The sequence below is a fragment of the Garra rufa genome, chromosome 9 (assembly GCF_049309525.1).
Source record: "Garra rufa chromosome 9, GarRuf1.0, whole genome shotgun sequence".
NCBI lineage: Eukaryota > Metazoa > Chordata > Actinopteri > Cypriniformes > Cyprinidae > Garra > Garra rufa.
Genome location: NC_133369.1, coordinates 46,095,394 through 46,119,950, shown reverse-complemented (window position 1 = coordinate 46,119,950; position 24,557 = coordinate 46,095,394). Strand labels below are relative to the sequence as shown.

The following is a 24,557-nucleotide window of genomic DNA, read 5'->3' as shown; positions in this document are numbered from 1 at the left end:
GGAACAGCTGTTTTAATCAACTCAACAGGTGAATAAAAGAAGCTCTCTGCTGTTGGTTTTTGGACAGTCATGGCTAAGACAAAGGAGCTCACTGAGGACCTGCAGAGTCCTGACTTAAATCCAATTGAGAATCTGTAGAGGGAGCTAAGGATCAGGGTGATGGCAAGACATGACACTTTTTATTCAAATGTAAATAAAAGATGAGTAATGATGCCTCTTGTACATTGTCTTATCTTTTGGGAGAAGCCTGTGTCATTTCCGGTCAAAAAAAATAAAAAAATAAAACTTGCTGGTTGAATAAAAGTAACTTTTAGTCAGAATTTGCCAGAAGTATGAATAATTTCGGGATTGACTGTATATACATAGAAAATAGTTATTTTAAATTGTAATAACATTTCACAACAATATTACTGATTTTACTGTATTTTTGGTCAAATAAATGCAGCCTTGATAAGCAGAAGAGACTTCTTTCAAAAATTGACAAAATAAATAAATAAAAAAAATAAGAATGGTATTATATTATTATATAATACCATTCTTATTTTTTTTTTCAATTTTTGAAAGAAGGCTCTTCTTCCTCTTGTTGACTAGTTTTCTGTCACTGTTTATATATATAATATATATATATATATATATATATATATATATATATATATATATATATATATATATATATATATATATAATCAGTGTTGGGTGTAACTAGTTACTAAGTAATTAGTTACTGTAATTTAATTACTTTTCCCTTGAAAAATTAAAAAAGTAAGGAATTACTCTTATTTTTTCTGTAATTTGATTACAGTTACTTATTACTTACATTATTTAACTTAATACTATGTATAGACTAGAAAATGTATATGCAATACAATAGTGCATTTAACTTCAAAATTTAAAGTCTAACCTTAAAACACATGCTTTTTATGTAACCTCACTTTAAATACTTTGGTGAGTTAATAAGGACATTAGTAACACTTCAGTGTCTGATTATCTATTAACTAGTTGTTTATTAACATGAATAACACTGGGATATTGGCTGTTTATTATTACTTAAAAAGTGGTATTATTATGCAAGACCTTATTCTAAATCCTTAATCCTACCCAGTTCTTAAACTTTACAATGTATTAATAAGCAGTAATTAGGAGTATATTAAGGCAAAAGTATAGCTAGCTCATAGTTAATAGTGATAATTGGATCCTAATCTAAAGTGTGACCAGAAGAATTAATATAGTTATCTATTTGAAAGAATTAAACTAATAGTGTCATTTCTATTCTTGTATCATTCATTAATTCAGTAACAAGTAATAAGTAAATAAATACTTTTTAGAGAGAGTAATTTGTACAGTACACTGTTGAAGATGTAATTAGTAACTAGTAATTACTTTTTTTAGAGTAACTTACCCAACACTGTATACAACAAATAAAAGAAATGACATCTTGTGACAACATGTGGGAGAGTAAAATGATGATTATTGTAGGCAGGATATAAAAAAGAAGTAGTAATTGTCCAGCATTAAGGATGCTCTAAAGGGAAAGTTTCTTTAGGATCCAGGAGCGTAGTAACTCCAGTTCTTGTCGACACAACTGATGGTTGAGGTCTGGGAAGGAATGGAAAGACGTGTTGAGGCCAGCTTTCTTTAACAGTGAGTTGGTCTCCTCGCCCCAGCTATGGAAAACCAGCTCATCCGCTGTGCCGTGACACTGAAAGAGCTCAGGTAGAGGCTGTTGAGATGCATTTTCTACTGCCTGTAGGTCAAACAGATTCTGTTACTTGTGATAGGAAGAATCTTTGGTCGTAAAGCATTCTTAAGGGTATTAACTACCTGATATACAACTGAGTCTTTGTTTAGGAAGCTGGACAGAGCGAAGACGCCAGCAACATCCTGGTGGTACCTGCAAACCAGGTGTAGTGCCATGGCACCCCCCATTGAGAAGCCACCTGGAGTCAAACATAAAGACATTAGACAAGGTCTCAATCACACTGTAAACATTCAATGGTTCTGTTTTAAATCCTGTTGAGCTGATGTCTCTCATGGTATTGTCCACTATACTTAAGTAAAAAATTATTCACTGTGCTAGTCAATGCTCCAAAATATTGCTAAAATTAGAAATCTTAGCAGCCGGTCAACAAAAACAATGCAATAAAAGCCAGGGGGTTAAAACTTTTGAATTTGAAGATTAGGGCAAATTGAACTAATTTTGTCTTCTGGGGAACACAAAGTATCTTCTGTAGCTTCCTAAGGGCAGTTAGCCTGGAAAAATCCAGACCCTAATCTATTAAGATTAAGGGTCTGGCATCGAGCAATGAAAAGGGCCTAACTCGAGGGTTCGGCACCAAGCGTGCATTTGAAACTCTCGCTGCACGTAATTGGATAACGCCATGACCAATCACAACAATACACGGTGTGACGTATCCAGAGCGACGGTGAACATATGAGTGGATTTCAATGTTATGACATAAACAATGTGACAAGATTAATAACTATTAATTACGATAGCCGAATCAACCTCATAAAACAATTAGGTCCGATCAAACTATTCATTAACTATCAACTTATATGTGGATGGACGCTAGCTTTTCATTCAGCAGTGAGACATATCGTCCTGTTCAAGTTAGGCTACTGTATTACTATTGAATAGTTCCGTTTTTCGTTACAGTAAGTTTACCAAGTGACTCTTACCATTTGTAAATGAGATGGACCTCATCCACCACAATCCTGATCAGGTTGTCCTGGTAGACCTTGTTTGATAACATTTATCGCCACTTCTTTTTTAACAGCCAGGACTCGGGACTGCCGAATGCTATCTGGCATTGCCTGCTTCGGATCTGTTCCTCTTCGTGGTCGCCCCATACGCTTAACTACCAGCGGAGCTAACTGATAAATTAAACTCTTGCCGTATCCAGTCGGCAAAACAGCAAAAACGTCCTTCTTGCAAAGGAACGATTCGAGCGTGGTTTTCTGTGCCTCTTTTATATGAAAAGCCAAGTCTAACTCGTTCATTGTAGCAGCCAAAGCCGTTTCAAACAACTGGTGTTTATCTGTAGCCATCTTTCAATGTTTCCTAATGATTCCGGATGTCGCAGCGCTGTCGTCATCAGCTTCGCTCGCCTCTGGCCTGCCTACATCAGATACACCGATTTGATTGGTTCCCAGAACTGCTTACCTATTGCAGTAACATGCATCATTGCTCGATGCCAGAGTGTCTTGCAGAGACAATTCAAATTGTGCTCTCGCGAGACCTCTGGATTTTTTTGGGTAAAGGGCTGTACTTGATGAAAAAAAACATATTTAGGCAAAGTAAGAAAAATGTACACATCCTCACTCCATTCAAAAGTTCAGAACCCTGGCTCTTACCACATCGTTTTTCCTTCTGGAGCATCAGTGAGTGTTTGAATCTTCTGTAATAGTTGCATATGAGTCCGTCAATTGTCATCAGTGTGAAAAGATGTATCTCAAATCATACAATCATTGTTGGAAAGGGTTCAAATACACAAAAATGCTGAAAAACCATAGAATCTGTAAGACCTTTTCTGAAGAACAGTGGGCAGTTTAACTGTTCAGGAAAAACAAGGGACTCATGAACAACTATCTTTAAAAGATAAACAAACAAACAAAAAATAAAAACAGCTGTGGATCATTTAGGTAACATCACAGTTTTAAGAACCAGGAGTATGTAAACTTTTTTTCTCTTGTGGTCTACATCTTTTAGGTGAAATATCTTACTCAGGTCAGTATTAAATAAAAAAATAACATGCATTTTGTATGATCCAGGGGTGTTGCTACACCCTTTTTACTGGGACACGTGTAAAAATATGCTTTGCCCCAGTAAAATCTCAAATTTGAGTTATAATTTACGTTGATAATCCCAAAATAAAGACATTTATGTACATGTAACAACATGTAACAACTGAATTAATGAGTAATGGGGGCCTGTGCCCCAGTAGAGCTTTAGGTCTAGCAACTCCCCTGGTATGAACCCTCTTATTTTGGTCAAATAATTAACACAGTTGTATGTAAATGTTTGACTTCAACTGTATATAAAACTATTCCTGTAGATGATGTAATATTAGTGAAATATTTTTTAATAAGTTTTACTTTAAAGTACATTTAATCTTTTGTTGTGCTTATCTTGTTCTGACTAATATACTAAAGCACATGTAAAGTACTTGATTATTATTTTAACTCTCACTGATATTACATTTAAAGTTAATATATGTTAAATGTACTTAAATGGAGTTTCATGATTGCAATATATTTAAATTCATGACATACAAGTTTCGATTGAAATGGCATTAAAGTATAATACTATAAATGCTTGTCAGTACATTCAGCATTAGTTTAACCATATTTCAAAGACAAGTGATTATTAAATCACACATAAAGGTACTGAAGTTCTGAAGCTAATTGCACTCTGAAGTTCAGCTAATTGCATTTAATATAAATTTACACTACAACACATTTTAATTTAATTGAACTTGTCTGAAAACATTACTTTCAGTTCGAACTTATGTACAGATATGCTCGTTCAAAGCATACTATTTCTGTAATGACTGCTCTTTTTGTTAAAAAATACTAAAGTGCACTTTGTTTTCACCAGGGACTATTTACCTTGTGTCAAATAACAGACCCAGCGTCTCAAAATGAAAGACTATAGAAATATGAAACCCTAACATCTCATGATTAAGGCTGGACTGAATTTTGTAGACTGGAAAGGCATCACTGTAATTGTAATGTGTCATTTTTTGTGCCACCAATTAGACATGGGACGCAGCAGTTGCACATTTAATTCGTTTTAAATAAGAGACACGCAACAAGTGGCAAATCACAGGTGGTTTTGCTTGTAAACCCTTTTCCATGGTCTTTTCTCACTCAACACTGGCAGATGGATCGGTTTTTACGAGTTACTGATTCAACCACTATTTTAATATTATATATTTTAAATTATTTGTGATATTTTCCACTTCCTGTTGGTGAATCACATTATACAAGCATGTTAAAGGGATAGCTCACCCAAAAATGAAAATTTAATGTGCATTTGCTTACCCTCAGGGCATCCAAGATGTAGGTGACTTTGTTTCTTCAGTAGAACACAAACAAAGATGTTTAAACTCAAACACAAACTTGTTGCAGTCTGTCAGTCATATAATGACAGTCAATGGTTACCAAATCTTTAAGAATAAAAAAAACATTCACAGACAAAACCAAATTAAACCCTGCGGCTCGTGACAATACATTTATGTCTTAAGACACAAAATAATTGGTCTGTGCAAAAAACTGATCATTATTTACCTCTGATCCACCGCAACGTTCTTCTGTCGGGAGTGTTCAGATGGATCAGAGGTAAATAATCTTAAATAAGAGTCTGAACACCTCAGTGCATCATCACAAGCCGCAGGGTTTAATTTGGTTTTGTCTGTGTATGTTTTTTTTACTCTTAAAGATTTGGAAACCATTGACTGCCATTATATGACTGACAGACTGCAACAGTTTGAGTTAAAAATCTTTGTTTGTGTTCTACTGAAGAAACAAAGTCACCTACATCTTGGATGCCCTGGGGGTAAGCAGATAAACATCACATTTTCATTTTTGGGTGAACTATCCCTTTAAAAGTAAATGATCACATTGATGCACATGCAAACATAGCCTGACAGAACTTGTAAGTCAGACTGAAGGTTATGAAAACCTTTTTATTTTGGAGCGATTAAGTGAGGACGACATTAATAAATGCAATTCAAAGTGGTCTACAGTAGCCAGGCCCAAACTGTGAATCAAATTAAAGAAAGAAAGAAAGAGAAAAGAAAGCTGGCCTTTAGTTCCACATCATCAAACCTCCATTTTTCTGAAGTCCTCTTTCATGCCTGTGCTTAATCTTACACATCTGGGCAAATCTGGGCACTACATCTGGGAAAGTGAACAAGTACCCATCAGTCTGTCAGAGCCGGTGGGAGGAGCCATGTTGAGAAGGAGGATAGATGGAGTTTGCATGTTCTTCAAACCTCTTATAGAGATGTTGTAAGCAGGACTAATTAACAGCGTGAACTCCATCCTAATATTGAACTCCTTGAGAAATCCACGTGCTGTTTGGTTAAAAAAAACTGTGCACGCTTGTTTGACTTTGGCTTTTCCCATTAACTACGACACCTAAAAGATTGAAAAACGCAATATATATATATGACAGCGCTTTCCATGGAAAGTTCTGGCGCTTGTCAGTCCGTCAGCCTGGGAAGTGGACTCAGCGTACAGACCACTTCGTTTCTCCAGCGTGCAGAGTGACTCCAATGAGTATTTATAGTTAATGACAAAATGTTATGATTTAGGAAGATAATATTTCAGCAGTCTCACAGGAACATGTGTTTTTTGAATCAGTTTCTTTGGAACCGAGTTCAGGGGCTTTTCTGTCCTTCCACACAGAGCCTTTTCACACAAAGACTTTTTTTTGCACTCTTCACGTTTTACTTGTAACTATTTCAGGGTATTTATGTGTTATTGGCTTGTCGGTTAACCCTTCCTTGAATGTTTAACTCTCTGAGCTAATCGTAACCTCTTTTTAACATCTATCCAGTCTTCTTCACACACCCTGAAGGAATTTACCTGGGTTCTGCTAAGATCTCTTTTTACTGAATGATTTTCTCCCACTTTTATCTCATTGTGATGTATACGTGAACCCGATAACCCAAATATTCTGAGATAAAGCTTAGCAGAAACCCGAGAATCATCCAGAAATTCTTCTCGGCCCATTCTGGCAACAAATGAAAGGAATAAGAAACTTGATAAGTTTCATTCTTCATTTTACACAACGAGGGAGAGACTTATGAGCAGTGGTCTGAGACTCTGCTTAATTTGGAACAAGTGGAGTGTGAGAGTGTGTAAGACAGAGGAAAGCAATAAGGTAGGGAGAGATAGATGAATGGGAGGAGAGAGATAAGCCAGTAGCCATACCAATAACCATCCTGTGTTTAGGGATCCCTGCCTGGATCTCCTCCTGGACAATGGCGCTTAAATTATCACACATGGAATCTATAGACTCTAAATGTTCCGGGCAGTCCTGGGAAATCTTGTGGCGGTCGAACCACACGTTAGATTGAGCCCCTCGCATGGGTGTGTATGGCCTACAAACAAACAATTATAGCGGTGATGATTCATTCAAAACCAAGCTGAAGAAACTGCAAAGTAAATTACTCCATTCAAACAGCTGTGAGAAATGACTGTAAACGGTTTGAAACGACATTAATTTCTGCTTGAATTGCACCTAAGATGTTAAAAAAGCTGTTGCAGATGTTATAAAGCTGTTTTTATTTAATACACTACATGTTTTCTAATAGAGACAGTATGTCACAAAATAAGTACACCCCTCACATTTCAGCAACCATTTTAGTATATCTTCTCAAGGGACAATACTATAGAAATGAAACTTGGATATATTTTAGAGTAGTCAATGTGCAGCTTGTATAGCAGTATAGATTTACTGTCCTCTGAAAATAACTCAACATACAGCCATTATTGTCAAAATAACTGGCAACAAAAGTGAGTACACCTTAAGTGAACTTGTCCAAAGTGTCAATATATTGTTTTATTGTTTTTTATTGTTATCTGGCACTGCCTTAATCATCCTGGGCATGGAATTGACCAGAGCTGCACAGGTTGTTGCTGGGATCCTCTTCTACTCCTCATGGAGCTGCTGGACATTAGACACATGGTGCTTCTCCACCTTACGCTTGAGGATGCCCCCCAGGTGCTTAATAGTGTTCAGGTCTGGAGACATACTTGGCCACTCCATCACCTTCAGCTTCAGCTTCCTCAGCAAGGCAGCTCCCCAGTACCAGCAGCACTCATGCAGCCCCAGACCATGATGCTACCACTACCATGCTTGACACATTTTTTTGGTACTCCACACCAGGGCATCGGCACACATGCTGGACACCATCTGAGCCAAACAAGTTTATCTTAAAGTCTCATCAGATCACAGGACATGGTTCCAATAATTCATGCTCTTGGACAGGTTGTCTTGTTTTCGTCAACGATGACGATGACGAAATCATTTCGTTGACGCCACTTTTTTTCATGATGATAACGAGACGATGACAAGATAAAAATGGCTCGTTGATGATTAAAACATGACGAGACGTGTGTGAGTTTTCGTTGACGAGACGAGAATAGACGAAAATGTTAGTGGGTGGTCCGTCAGATGTTTAAAATGCATGACATTTCCGCTTATTGTGCATGCCAATTAAAACCTAAAAAGTATCTGACACTATGGCAAGCCGTTTTAGCATTAAATACTCTTTGCTATACTAGTATGGCAAGTCGTTTTAGCATTCCATCCTTGTTTGTCTTTTATGTTCTAAAACATTCCTTCATTATTGTAATTATTGGTGAAAATAGTCGATCCGGAAGCTCACATTGTGTTGAACTATAGATCTGCTATTCAGAACTTATAAGTGACACTACCCAACAGCAAAATACTTACTGACCTACATTAATTTGTTAAAAGACTACTTTTTCCCCTTTTTTTGACTAAAACTAGACTAAAACCTTTTTGACTTTTCGTCGACTAAAACTAGACTAAAACCTTTTTGACTTTTCGTCGACTAAAATTGGACTAAAACTATCACATATAGAAGTGACTAAAATTTGACTAAAACTAAGAAGCATTTTAGTCCCTAAGACTAAGACTAAATCTAAGATGGTTGTCAAAAACAACACTGCTTCAGCAAACTGTTTGCGGGCTTTCTTGTGAGCCAGCTTCAGATGAGGCTTCCTTCTGGGACGATTTTCAACTTGGTAACTTGGTTTGGTGTTACTGAACCTCTAATAGTCTTGGCCATATTTGTGGAGAGCAACAATTCTAATTCTCAAATCCTCAGAGAGTTCTTTGTATAATCCAGTCAAGCAGAAAAAAACAAACATGATGAATAGGACATGTGGTTTTGCATGGTTAAACAACATACTACTGTTATCACTTAGGGTGTACTCACTGTTGTTTCCAGCTATTTTGACAATAATGGCTGTATGTTGAGTTATTTTCAGAGGAGAGCAAATCTATACTGCTATACAAGCTGTGCATTGACTACTCTAAATATATATCCAAGTTTCATTTCTATAGTATTTTCCCTTGAGAAGATATACTAAAATGGTTGCTGAAATGTGAGGGGTGTACTCACTTTTGTGACATATACTGTATTTGAATAGGATTTCTCTTTAACTCTCTTTAAGTCTCAAGGTTCTTCTTATAAACACCCAACTTTCATTTTTAGTTACAATTAAAAAATTTTTTTTAAGTATGTAAAGTTTACGAATTAAATGTGTTCTGAGCGCAATGAATTCAGTTAATGTTGTTTATATGCTGATTCTAGGGATGTAACATTATTATCAATATCATGATATCGCGATAGCAAAACTGTCTCGATATTATCATTGTCACATAATGATATGAAACAGGTCTTCGGGGCAAAAAGTGTAGTTTTTAAAATATATTTAAACTTTCTTACATAAAAGGTCTTTAAAGTTGTGTTTTGGGCCATTATGCTTTGATACAGTATTTGTCAAATGAACTAAAACTGAAAGCACAATATGGCTTAATCTCTTTATTAAGTCTGGTTTCGCTGCACATTTCAAAGCGAAGCGCAAACATTGTTGAGGCTATCAGCTCATGAGGTTTTCCGCACCTCAGAACATCTCTTTTCACAGTCAATGAATGCAGAGAACTTGTTTATTGCATGTGCTGAGTTTAGCGTGCATTTGGGAATGCAGAGGCCACCAATTATGCTTTATTTTCGCAGCAGATGATTACAGTATTTGACTAGATTTGTAGTGAGATGTGTTTTTGTGTGCCTGTTTTCCCTGAAGCTGGAGCTCTCCATCAAAATAAAAGCTCTACTAGGAAAGAAGTATTGTAATTTTCCTGCTGTAGTGTACAGCAAAAACAATATACCTATGAAATATTAATTTTAATTTATTTTGCAGTGCAAATGTTTTACAATATATGGCTATTACTGTCAGTGTTGTTATTATTATTATATTCTAATTTGTTTGGCTTCCTTAAACACCAGTGTGAATGTAATTTAGACTGAGACATTATATCACAAATAAAAAGAGGGTTGAGTCCCGTTTGAAGTTCAGGTACAAGTCAACATGGGTCTCAAAATGCATTAGATATAATAATAATTTTTATTATTATTATTTTTTAAATATCGCTATAAATAACATATCATGGGAATATTATGATATTATCATATTGTGAGATTTTGATATTATTACATCCCTAGCTGATTCAATAAATTCTTAGCATAATGACAAAGTTATATTTATGGTTTATAATTACAGACAGCATTATGTCAATTTTCTTATCTTATGTCTTTCTTTCTATTTTATATTTCATTGTTTATTAATTTCTCATTTATTTATGCTGACCTACAGTATCCATCTTTGTCATGCATCCAAAATCAATTTTTTTTTATAAGATTGCTTCTATAAAGCAAGTGAATAAATTGTATCAGGTTGCTTTTGATCTATTATTCTCTTTTTCGTAAAATTATTATTAATACTCATTACATTTTATTACTAGATTTTTTGATACTACTACAGAGACTGAGGCTGTCAGACTATAGCTGACTCCTCACAAAGAGAAAAATGTCAGTCACAAACATGCATTTACTATGAAACTATTTCGCTGTTTTAATAATTTATTGTATTTATCCAATAATGATGTAAAGGTGCTGTGAAGGTGATGTATAAGTCAATGTTTACCTGGCTGGTGCTGTGGGATAAATCACCCGGATGTTTTCAAATGCCAGGTTTTGTCCCAACACATCATAAACCCACCTGCGCAAACCCGGCCCTGTGTCTCCTAAATGAAAATAATGAAAGTTATTACACCACCATACATCTTACACTGGACTGAATTTCCAAATGTGTCTAAATTAAAGCTATGTCTAAACATATTCAAATTTATAGTTTCTTTCTTTTTTTTACAGACAACAAGAAAAAAGTCAGAAAAAAAGTCAATTCTGGCTTTATATCTCACAATTTTGAGTTTATATCTCAATTCTAAGAAAAAAAATCTGAATTTTGAGATAAAAAGTCACAATTTAACTTTTTTTCTATTTAGCGGCAGAAACAGGCTTCTATAGTCTAGTGTATACATTTTATAAGGTTATTTTGTCATTCATGATTAAGAAACAACTGTAAGAAAATATTTTTCTCTCTCAGAATTGGACTTTATAACTCGCAATTGTAAGTTTATATCTCACAATTCTGATAAAAGAAGTTACAATTGTAAGAAAAAAGTCAGAATTGCAAAATTTAATCTTGCAATTCTTGCTTTATAACTCGCAATTTTGAGTTCATATCTCAATTCTAAGAAAAAAAAGTCAAAATTTTGAGATAAAAAGTCACAATTTAACTTTTTTTTTTAAATTCAGCAACAGAAACCGGCTTCTATAGTCTAGTGTATAACTTTTATACGGATTATTTTGTCATTCATAATTATGAAACAATTGTAAGAAAAAATTTTTCTCTCTCAGAATTAGACTTTATAACTCGCAACTGTAAGTTTATATCTCACAATTCTGAGAAAAGAAGTCATAAGTGCAAGAAAATAGTGAGAATTGCAAGATTATATCTTGCAATTCTGTCTTATACCTCACAATTTTGAGTTCATATCTCAATTCTAAGGAAAAAAAGTCAAATTTTTGAGATATAAAGTCCAAATTTCACTTTTTTTTTTTTTTAATTCAGTGGCAGAAACAGGCTTCTAAAGTCTAGTCTAGTGTATACATTTTATCATATTATTTTGTCATTCATAATTAAACAACACAATTGTAAAAAAAGTATTTTCTTTCTCTTTCAGAATTGGACTTTATAACTCGCAATTGTAAGTTTATATCTCACAATTCTGATAAAAGAAGTTACAATTGTAAGAAAAAAGTCAGAATTGCAAAATTTAATCTTGCAATTCTTGCTTTATAACTCGCAATTTTGAGTTCATATCTCAATTCTAAGAAAACATTTTTTTTAGGTAAAAAGTCAATTTAACTTTTTTTTTTTTATTCAGCAGCAGAAACCGGCTTCTATAGTCTAGTGTATAACTTTTTATACGATTATTTTGTCGTTCATAATTAATTTAGTGGCAGAAATTATTTTGTCATTTATAATTAAACAACACAATTGTAAAAAAAAAAAGTATTTTTTTTTCTCTTTCAGAATTGGACTTTATAACTTGGAATTGTAAGTTTATATCTCACAATTCTGAGATAAGAAGTCAGAATTGCAAGATTATATCTCGCAATTTTGAGTTCATATTTAAAATTTTTAGATAAAAAGTCACAATTTAACTTTTCTTTAAAAAATTCAGCAGCAGAAACAGGCTTCTATAGTCTAGTGTATAACTTATATACGATTATTTTGTCATTCATAATTATGAAACAATTGTACGAAAATTCTTTTTTTTTCTCTCAGAATTTGACTTTAAAACTCGCAATTGTAAGTTTATATTTTAAAATACTGAGAAAAAAAGTCACAATTGCAAGAAAAAAAGTCCGAATTGCAAGATTATATCTCGCAATTTTAAGTTTATATATCAGTTCTAAGAAAAAAAGTGTGAATTTTGAGATAAAAAGTCCCAATTGAATTTCTTTTCAAATTCAGAATTCATTTTTAATGGCAAACCAGGCTTCTAGTGTATAGTACATTTTATCAGATTATTTTGTCATTCATTATTAGAGTCCGATAGCCTCTCCCCCTCTTCCAGTACGTAATTACAGTTTAGTGCATAAAGTGTCCAACTTTCCATATTCCATTTTTTAAAATAAGGTGCATCATCTAGGTATAAATATTTAAATTGAATTTTTCTCAGTGGAGTTTTCAGTGTGAACACACTAATCACACTATTTACATTACAAAATGTCGTACCTTCCTTCAGTGTAAATCTATTATGCTATTATGTCCATAACAGGATAAACTACACACCAAGTGTAATACTTTGGGTTTGTTCAAATCCATATGTCCCTAAATAGGAACAAACAATGTATATAAATATGAATATCACTGTAACAGTGATGTCTGCCTTAGAAAGCCCCACTGAAAATACGAAAATACAAAAATAAAAAGGATGTGCAATGTTTAGGAATTAGGATTGTAAAGACTGACAGAGATTTTAAACGCATTCACTTTGTGGTCACATACATGTAATTGTAATGCTCAATGGCATAGAGTTCATTTGCGTTCTTAACGCTCTCTCTGCACGATTTCTTCTAATTATTTTTCTTTGAACAAGTCAGTCGAAGTCAAGCGGCGAGTTTTTGACAGGACATGTCATACAGTTCAACTTCACAACACAAAACGCGTCTCTAGACCTTGCGTTTCATTCAGCTGCGGTGCGTCCTGTGTGAACCGCGCTGGTTAGTACAGTAGGATATCATTTTTCTTTTCATAACTGTGGTCACACCGCGTATGCATAAGAAAGGTTTTAGTCTTTTAAAAACACCTGAGCCATGAAGAAAGATGACAGAAGCAGTGTGTTTTCCAGCCTGATTCACGACACTCTTCTGTAGTTTAACTGCAGCCATTTTCATCCCGTGTTATCTCGCGATACTTCATCCACGTCACAGATCGCGTTCACCTTTTAGTGCTGTGAAATTTCTAACTAATGACGAAGGATGCCTTGTTTTATCCAAGTATAACAACATACGTTTGCAAACAAATGCTTCTTATGTTTTCTGATGGTGAGCATTAAGGTGATGGCTGCAGTACAGCTTTTTTACAGCTTTGTCCATTAGTCCAGTTTTGGCATGTAGCCTCCAAGCCTTGCTTCGCATTCTTTTCAATCCTTAATATTGTACAGAAATTATCCAAGTATTGTGAGCAATAGAAGAACACAGGCACAAGTTAAGCTATAAGCTGGTGAACATAAATGAACCAGTTTAATCTCCATTTTTTCCCAGACTTAAAAATATCCAAATAATGTGTCGTTAGTTGCACTTTAAAATAATCAATAATTATTTATTGACATTTTTTTAGGAAAAGTGTGTGAGAAATTGTGTTTTATAGTCGGTCACAACTGAACTGAGTTAAAATATTTCTGCAGTCATAAAAATGGTTGTATATCTTAGCCCAGCTATTAACTGTTTGATCACATTCTAGGGTTGCTGTTATGCATAGAAAGCCTTATAGAACATTCATAGGAATACTGAGATAAAAGACCAAATAAAATCATCAACATATTTCAAAATTGTTACTTTATTGTATATATCATGAAATTGTTACCATACCAGTATTGCAACATCAATATTGTAACTAATTTCTAACATTAGAACTTTTGTGCAATATTTTGTCATTGCAACATTTTGGAGCAATCTTCACTGACTGCATTGGACTTATATTGTATACCTAAGTTCACTGTTAGCCACAATTGTGACCGTCATCCCAAGACCACTCTTAACAAACTGAATATATGTGAATCCCTATATTATTAACACTAGACACCTTTGAGATAATGTGTACCAAAAATCTTCGTCATATCTTTATACTTTACTAGCCTTATGTTTTGGAGCTTTGATGCAGCCATCATCATCTCATGGTGAAAATAGGAAATAAACTGCTCTGGTCATGTGACAATTTGCACTAACCATGTGAAACTACCCTTTATTGTTTTCCATATTTGCAGGAAGTAAACAAAAAAACAACAACAACAAAAAAAAAAACTTAGTTTTAACTGCAAGATCACTAAGAAGTTGCAGCTGACTAGAAATTGAAAAAGGAAATCCAAAAGTAATCAAATCTGAACTAAACTTGCTGGGTCAGTCCATGTCAAATCAATTTCAAGAACTTCACTAGCTTAAATTTTGGATTTTGTTAATATTTTCTGAAGAAAGACAGACATGTATAGTGATGAAAGTCAAAATATTAAATGTTATGGATGAATATTTACTGAGTAATCCACTATTTTGTAGAGGGGTGTCAAAATGGCAATTTTTACTTGAGATTCAGAGCCAAATTACAGGGGGTTTAAAATGATTTCAGAGAGATGGCAGCATCATAATGTTACTTTTACACAGAGATTGGTAGGTCTGTTAGTAAAATCTGTTTACTTTAGCAATCTTTGTTACATTATGTACCAACGGTGACCATTCATAAATGGAGAAATGGCGCTTTTCCAAGTATTTTCTCCAAAGTTTGCATGCCTGTAACTCAAGAAGTATTAAAGATATCTCAATGCCCCTTTAGTTATTGGGTCTTAACATACTTTCCTTTTAGCATCTTAATTTGAAATGCCCAATATGGGTCAGTTCCAGAGATATTGCAATCTCAAAAAGGCTCCAGGAGTAAATCATTCAAATGTACACATTTTAGTGGCCAAAAATCAAATGTGTTACTTTGCAAAAATATGACACTTATTTTCCTTTAAAGATGAATGTTTGAAGAACAAATAATGTTGAAACTAGAGATGTATCTTGTTTCCATCTGTTAAAACAACTGCATTGAACAAACCTGTCAAAATGCCATAATCATTATTATTATTATTATTATTTTTAAGTTTGTGTGCCTATAATCTTCCTATTTTATTCACTGAAAATGTGTACAATTTAACGATTTACTCCTGGAGCCATATTGAGATTGCAGTATCTCTGGACGTGAACCATAGGGCTGGGCCTTAGATGCCAAAAAGAAAGTATGTTAAGACCCAAAATCTAAACTGACATTAAGATATCTCTAATACTACTTGAGTCACAGGTATGCTAACTTTGGAGAGAAAACTTGAAAAGTCCTGTTTCCCCATTTTTGAATGGTCACCATTGGCACATAATGCAACAAAGATGGCTAAAGTCAACAGATTTTACTAACATACCTCTATGTAAAAATAACAAATAAATGTGCTAAAAAATAATGGTGCTATCTTTCTAAAGCCAATGTATCCTCCTGTAATTTGGCTCTGAATCTAAGGTGAAAATTGCCATTTTCACCTCCTCTACAAAATAGTGCAATACTCAGTAAATATTCTTCCATGACATTTAATAATTTCACTTTCAACACTATATATATTTATCTTTCTTCAGAATAAAATATTAGCGAAATAAAAAATTTAAGCCAGAGACCTCTGTTTGAGTCAAGGAATGACCCTATACTCTTCACAGCAATGCAATAGAAGAACCATTTTTGGTTCCACAAAGAACCATTCAGTCAAAGGTTCTTAAAAAAACATTTTTTTCTTACCTTTTTATAATCTGAAGAAACTTCTTTCACTACAAAGAAACTTCTGTGAAACATAAAGGTTCTTCAGATGCTAAAGGTTCTTTATGGAACCATTTAGACAAAAACAGTTCTTCTATTGCATCATGAAGCACCTTTATTTTTAACAGTGTACTCAAGTTTTTGTCAGATAATATATTAACGACTTTATAATTTACTGGTATTTTTGACATCTATACTTGAAGATATTTACAGCCATTTTAAGTAAAGTGGAACCAGGACATTTAAGCACCCTATTCTATCTCATGTTGGCTTTGATTTTTACTTCTATTCAGGACCAGCGTCCAAAATTAATACTCACCAAATCCCAAGTTTTAGTAAAAATCAAACCATTGATTGGCCAGCCAGTTGTCATGATGCATGGTTTAAACTGAAAAGTGAGAACAACACTTTTATCCTGTCCTATTTCTGTTACAAGAACATTAGAATGTAGCATACATTGAGATTATACAGCGTATAGTTTCATGGCTGTTCATAAATATTTTTCAGCCAGTCACTTTCCTCAATTCACACCCATTAAACATTTTCATTCAGGACCTACATCAGACCTTTCGCTGAAGAAAAAAGCACAGCGTACTTGCATAAAATCCCAGTCTAATAAAAAGTTCCATAGCTCTGTTACACTGAACATCATTGTTTGCTCACAGAGATTTAGGAGATGTCCACAAGCTACTTTAAACACATACTAGAGTCTTATCTTTCATAAACTAAGTGCCGTTTCACTTGATTCTGGTAAATTTCAGTTGCTTTGAAAGCTCAGACCACACATTCTGTGTCCTAAATCTCACCTCCTTCCACCTTTTCTCTTGCTGTGTGGGAGGGATGGACTACATTTGTGTGTAACTGTGTCTCTGTCTCCAATACTGACAAATGGCTGAAGGAGATCCCCCACATGCTAAATCAGACCTGTATCACACTGTCTGTTTATGCCTGCCCTCTATAGGCAGCTTGATAGTGGATCTGACATTTTGAGACGGGACCGGTTTGTTTCTTTTTGTCACAATGTCTGAACTTAGATTTTCTAAGGCGAAGTATGGCAAGATAAATAGTTCACATGGTACTGACTAAGATAATGTAATTAATCTTAATTGCTAGTGAAGAAAAACATTCAAGGTCTATGATTATTTATAATTTGTTTAATGCTGTAGGGTTTTGATCAAATCCAGTAAGAATGGTGTAATTGCTCAGCCTATTAGTATTATTTATAGTATTTATGAGCTCCAAGATGTCAAAAGATCAAATGAAATTTGCTTCCTCATGCCCTGACTGCTTTAAGTTTCATAAAAAAGGTTACACCTCAAATTATTTTTTATTAAAGCATATTTTCATGCATGTCTATTTATATAATGTTAAAGGAAGAGTTCACCCATAAAATGAAGATGCTGTTGTCATTTACTCATCCTGAAATTATCTTTAATATAACACATATCAACATTTGTGCTCTTGTGTTCCACAGAAAAAATAAATGGATACAGGTTTGGAACAACATCAATGTAAGAATGTAACCAAGATATTAATAACCTGAAAAAAGTACACAATTTGCATATGCAAAACAAATACTTTCTTAAGTTTTCTCTCATAAAATAGACTTTTGGTTTCAATCCTCATGAAGTGGCTGTTGTTGGAATTTCTTCCTGGCTGTGTTTTAAAGCAAAGTTGGCTGTCGCGTGTTTGACGCTTGAGGCTGTGGCATTTGTCCTTACTCTGTGGGCTGTCGTGGTCTGTTTCATTTCTCCAGCAGGGACAATTTGTTTGCAGGCTTTAAGTGAAACGGTTGAACTGGTGGCCCCTTTAGTGTTTCATCTTTTCTTTTAGCTGCTAATCCTAAACTTTTTATTTACAGAAGAGTTTCTTCCACTATCCAGCAAGTCTTCACCATCAGCTTGTCTTGGCCTACTGGGAGATGTTGAGTCCTAAAAAGCATCTTCTTGGTTTCCAAAAGGTGCTGGTTGGGTTCCACTAACCGCCGACCCCCCAAAAGTGTCCCGCTCTGCCAAACTGTGAAACATGTGCTTAAAACAGAGGAGATTGTTAAAGCTCCAGGAGAAGGTTGAAGCATTGAAGAAAACCAAGGTACGTTCTTTCCATAGGTTGGCAGACTATACTATATTTGTTTCATCCCAATTTATTTCTTGTTGGCCTGCCCCTTCACAGACTCAACATGGAAAAGACAGCTGGAAAATGTGACATGGACCCAGGAGGCTGAAGAAGTGTTCTTTAAGTCAAAAGGGGCATTTACCTCAGAACAAGTTGTGCTGGGTGCACTAGACCTCTCGCTACTTCATCATCCAAGAGTCAGAGCTGTCCTTTCCCAGGAACATCTAGTGATCTTCAATAGCCAGAAGATGAAGTCCCCTGCTAAGTCAGAGTGTTCAGGAAGGAAGGCCTGGCAATTAACTGATTAATCCTGAAGCTATTACATACTCAGGCACAGTTTATACTGGACACGCACTTCTGCGTTCAATGGCATGGAAAATGACGCAAAGACTTTCAGTTTGTCATTAGATATCAGGCGGAGCAGATATCAGCCTGTCTTGTGATGACCGAAGTACTCATGGTTGGCAGAAACGTGTGAGAAGGTAAGCAGCTGGTTATATATCTTTGCATTGTGATTGGTTGGATTAAATGAGTACTTTGAGACTTTGGTTTGAACCTTAAGCACATTGCAAGAGTACCACACAGTGATAATATACCAATGGCAAAAAAGTGATAAAGGATAGGCACAAATCATCTCCAGATGTCCTTTAAAGATGGTGTTTGTGCTTTCTGGTTGAGCAAAGACTACTTTACCACACCACATTAAAAGTAATATAGTGTCACACTGTGTTACGCTTTTCCTGAATAATGGGTCAATGATTAATTAGAGCGTACAAGATTGAAAAAAAAATCTAACTCAAAAAGTATGAGAGTTTTCAAAAAAGTTTCTATTTAATGACTCGTAAAATGTCAAGTGGTGTAACCATGAAGTAACTTATGTGACCATGGACCACGAAACAAGTCCTAAGGGTCAGTTTTTTGGGATTGAGATTTATAAATCATCTGAAAGTTGATGATACAAATGATACTTGGCCCAGATACAACTATTTGAAAATCTGGAATCTTAGGGTGCAAAAAAATCGAAAAATTAAGAAGATCGCATTTAAAATTGTCCAAATGAAGTTCTTAGCAATGCCTATTACTGATCAACAATTAAGTTTAAGCTATATTTACGGTAGGATATTTACAAAATATCTTCATGGAACATGATCTTCACATAATATCCCAATGATTTTTGGCATAAAAGAAAAATCAATAATATTGACCCATACAATGTGTGGTTGGCTGTTGCTACAAATATACCTGTGCTACTTAAGACTGGTTTTGTGGTCCAGGGTCATTTTACGGTAAAACCTCTTTTTCTTTTTTTTTTTTCTTTTTTTTATTAAATCATAAATTTTTGGTTATATAATCAGATTTTACAATCTAAACTAATTATGCCTTGTCATAATAAGGTCACATTTTCTTAAGTGACAGTATTTACCATGAGTGTTTGCATGTGTTTTATGTGCGATATCAAACTTTATTTTAATTCAACTTTGTTTATAACTTACTTGTTAAACTGAATTTAATCAACAATAAACAGACTTAAACAACATTACTGACTTATTGACAGTACAGATGCTTATAACCCTATTGAATTTGATTTGTATTGAATTTGCTTATTTTGTATTGAGTTTTATAGCAGGATTTGCCTAATTTATTCTATTACTTTTCTGTTTAATACTGAGAAGCTGCTTTGAAGCAATATGATCTGAGGCAAGCATTTTAATGTTAAATTTTATTAATTTATTAAGCGATTTTATTAATTAAACATTTTTGGTCCCACTTTATATAAGTTGTCTTTAACTGCTAAATAAAGCATTTTTGGTGCAGTGTACTTCATGTTGAATTGGAAATCACTTGCTGCTATTGAGGTGAGACATGGGTAAGTTTAGGCATGGGAAGGTTTAGGTTAAGTTCAAGGGTGGGTTAATTGTGTAATTACATAGATGTAACTACAGAAATTAGAGATGTATTTACAAGAATGTATTTATTTTATTGAGTGAAAAACATGTATGTACACAATAAGTGCATTGTATCAAATTAATATTTTAAATATGTGACCCTGGACCACAAAACCAGTCATAAGGTTAAATTTGACAAAACTGAGATATATACATCATATGAAAGCTCAATAAATAAGCTTTCTATTGATGTATGGTTTGTTAGAATAGGACAATATTTGGCCCGAGATACATCTATTTGAAAATCTGGAATCTGAGGGTGCAAAAAAATCTAAATACTGAGAAAATCACTTTAAAGTTGTCCAAATTAAGTTCTTAACAATGCATATTACTAATCAAAAATTACATTTTGATATATTTACAGTAGGAATTTTACAAAAAATCTTCATGGAACATGATCTTTACTTAATTTCCTAATGATTTTTGGCATAAAAGAAAAATCAATAATTTTGACCCATACAATGTATTTTTGGCTATTGCTACAAATATACCCCAGCGACTTAAGACTGGTTTTGTGGTCCAGGGTCACATATAAGTATATACATACAGTTGAAGTCAAAAAGTTTACATACATCTTGCAGAATCTGCAAAATGTTAATTATTTTACCAAAATAAGAGGAATCATACAAAATTATTACAGAAGGTTCAAATGCTCACTGATGCTTCAAAAGGAAAAACAATGCATTAAGTGCTTTTTGAATTTGAAGATCAGGGTAAATTTAACTTATTTTGTAAGTATCTTCTGTAGCTTCTAAAGGGCAGTACTAAAATATTAATAATAAAAAAAGATATTTAGGCAAAATAAGAAAAATGTACACATCTTCATTCTGTTCAAATGTTTTCACTCCCTGCTCTTAATGCATCGTGTTTCCTTCTGAAGCATCAGTGAGTGTTTGAACCTTCTGTAATAGTTGCATATGAGTCTCTCAGTTGTCCTCAGTGTGAAAAGATGGATCTCAAAATCATACAGTCATTGTTGGAAAGGGTTCAAATACACAAAAATGCTGAGTGGGACAAATTTTTGTGAAGAACAGCAGGCAGTTTAACTGTTAAGGACAAACAAGGGACTCATGAACAACTATATAAAAAAATAAATAAATAAATAAATAAAAACAGCTGTGATAATTCACAACACAGTATTGAGAATCAAGTGTACAGTATGTACTTTTGAACAGGGTCTCTTTTATAAATTTCATTATTATTTTCTCTTGTGGACTATGTGTAAACATCTTTTATGTGAAATATCTTATTCAGGTCAGTACTAAATAAAAAAAAACATGCATTTTGTATGATCCCTATTATTTTTGTCAAATAATTAACATAAGGTGTATGTACACTTTTGACTTCAACTGTAGTTGTTAAAGTGTCTTAATTTAAAGTGGGTCCACATATATTGTACATATTTTATATATTCATTCATTCTATAAAAGACTTTTATGACACCTTGGACATATAACGAAGCATGTCACGTCAACTAGCTTAATAACTTTCTCTGCTTTTATCATACTGGCCGGTTTAAGAGGGGAGGAACAGCTCTCTGACGGCTGTGATTTTTCATCACATTGTTTTTCTTTGAGTTTTCTTTTCATGTTGTTCTTTTTTTAAAGCATGATGTCACCGGCTCATCCCCCGTGAGACGCTCATGGCGCACCACTTAGTGCTCATCAGTCAGCGTTGATGAAAGACTTGCCACATTCGTACTAAGCATAGCAATGACTAAAACAACTGACCATTCTGAGTCAGCCCATTCTGAGGTGATTTAAGTTTTCAGTGCGAATAGAGGATGATGGCCTCCAGATGAGCTCTCAAAGAGATGAAGCTCGCAGGTCGTCCTCCGGTCATTCACACATTAGAAATCTCTCTTCAAACGAAGTACACATATTCACATGCATTATGATTTTTAGGGATCGCGTGTTTTCTTTGCATGTGCTTTTTGCATTGTTTTAGCACATGATTCAGTTATGGAAATCAGGTAATGAAGCAAACATGGGCAAAACATACTCTGCATGCTCACTTTTCATTTGATGAATAACTTCTGTTATGATTGCTGCTAATAGTGCAGTGTTAGTTATGAAATTATGTGAATCAGTTTTACATTTCCTGTCCCTTGTTAAAAAGAAGTGTGCTTATTTGTACTGAATACTTGTAGATAAAAGACCACCTAACTGTAATCTTAATTGTAATCAGTATGGTAGGCTAATACTCTTACCCCCAGTTTCACAGACAAGGCTTAAGCCTAGTCCTAGACTAAAATGTAAGTCTGAGCTGTTTAAACGGGAAGAAACTTGCACTGACAGATCTTAAAATACATCAGTGCCTTTGTTTTGTCTCAAGATGCACACCAGTGATGTATTTTTGTAAGCATGTTTATAAAAAGTACTTAACTGCCCTATTTGAAATGGCCTAATCATGGTTTAATCTAAGCCATGTCTGTGAAACTGGGCCTTAATCTTTTACACTTATTTTGATGTTGACCAACATTAATGCACATGTAAAGTACTTAAATTACATGTGCATTAATGTCTTATTTAATATTGCATTAGGTTGATATATTGTAAGATAATGTACTTTAAATGTAATAAAATAAAAGTGTAATTTAAACATATTTAAATATGACATACAAGTGTCAAAAACACTTACAAAAACATTAAAGTATATTTTATTTTACCATAAATGCTTATCGATACATTCAGCAGTACACTTTAACCATATTTCAAAGACAACCGAATTATGAAATTACATATAAAAATTTACTTAAGTCCTATGTAAATGAGTCAAAAATGGCTAATGATAAAACATTTACATTTGTGACCCTGGACCACAAAACTAGTCACAGGGGTCACAACCGGAGCACTTTAGTCAATGCTCGCTTTTATACGATTTATACGATTTTGTTGTAGTTCTTGAAAAGGAATAGGTCCCTTTGGAGTGGACTTTGAGATTTGTAACTTTGTAGATGTTTTCTATGCCCATACATACACACCACACACTGGCTAAACTTCAAAAAGTGAAAAAGCATAATAGCACCCCTTTAAACCCAATCATGCACTAACTTAACATATAACATACCATTAAAAACACCTGCTAAACCCAGAGTGCTGTCACATAAGTACATGTTTCAAACAGAACCGGTGTAATTATAGCACCTGCCTTTCATTTTGATATTTGTGATCCAGATCTAACTTTTGCATGAAACAGTGTGTGCTACACTCCTTGAGCGGCGTTCTGGCGTGGCTAAAAAGTGCGGTGCACTTTCATCTCTCATGTGGTCTGCAAAGACTTGGAGTGGATCTGGTGATATCAGGATGGCTTCAACACTCTCCCCCCCCCACTGACTGCTCGAACCTGTGTCCTGCTTCCACCTCTACAGCAGCATGCAATGTTGGCCGCGTACGCGCAGCATTTATGGCTGCACTTCAAAGCTCCTACTGTAGCTCTGCCAGAGAGCACCACATAACTCAGCCAACATGAAAGTAAAGCCTGTCGTAAATTTTGCGAAAAATTGAAACAAACATACCGAAGCCAAACACGTTTAATAAGTAGGAGAACAATGCCGTTGCCTTGTGGGTTTGTTTATTTGCTGCGCGCTGTCAGCTGTTGCAGGTTTCACTCGGTGTGTTTAACAGCATTTTCCGTATATATGCCCAGGTCATAATTCCATAAACTTACAGCTATGACGAGATATTGGGTTTTGAGGAATGCGCGACGTGGAGCCAAGGAATTTTTTTGCCAATGTGATTTTATTTTCTAGTTTGACTTTGATGTCGGTCAGTGTTTTCTCTGTTCATTCTTTTATAGGGGAAAATTGGATGAGTGCCTGTCAGCTCAGGGGTCAAAGAAGAAAGTGAACAGTTACTACAAAGCTGTGTGTGAGAAGAAGTCTTCACCTATAAAGCAATAACTATGAGCAAAGTAACTTAATTTGCACCACTCTCTTTGTTTGTCTTAAGTTTTGCAATTAGTTAATTTACAAAACTGATAAAGCTGAATCATTTTCTCACTGGCAAGGCAGCTATGCAAAAGCAACTACAAGTAAGCAATTTGTAGGTCAATGTGAAAACAGATATGCACATTTTGACTGCATGGGCCTTGTATAGGACTTTATCACAATCCATGCATTGTCACATGTCATTGGCATTGCCAAGTAATTTTTGCCATCTATTCTTCTATATTGAATTAAATATGGATTCCCATTTCCATATATTCCATATTATCTCACAATTATAACTTTTTTTTTACAGTTTTGAGTTTATAACTCACAGTTCTGAC

General features: G+C 34.4%; 1 protein-coding gene across 1 annotated transcript; it reads right to left on the bottom strand.

Moving 5' to 3' along the window:
* Nucleotides 1-704: 704 nt before the first annotated feature.
* lyplal1 (lysophospholipase like 1) lies at nt 705-13,604 on the bottom strand. Its single transcript, XM_073847671.1, has 5 exons — nt 13,484-13,604; nt 10,747-10,846; nt 6,940-7,109; nt 1,822-1,937; nt 705-1,744 (listed from the first exon to the last, which is right to left on the bottom strand). Exons 1-5 carry the CDS (start codon nt 13,569-13,571, stop codon nt 1,523-1,525), a joined length of 696 nt encoding a protein of 231 aa, XP_073703772.1. The 5' UTR covers nt 13,572-13,604; the 3' UTR covers nt 705-1,522.
* Nucleotides 13,605-24,557: the final 10,953 nt, after the last annotated feature.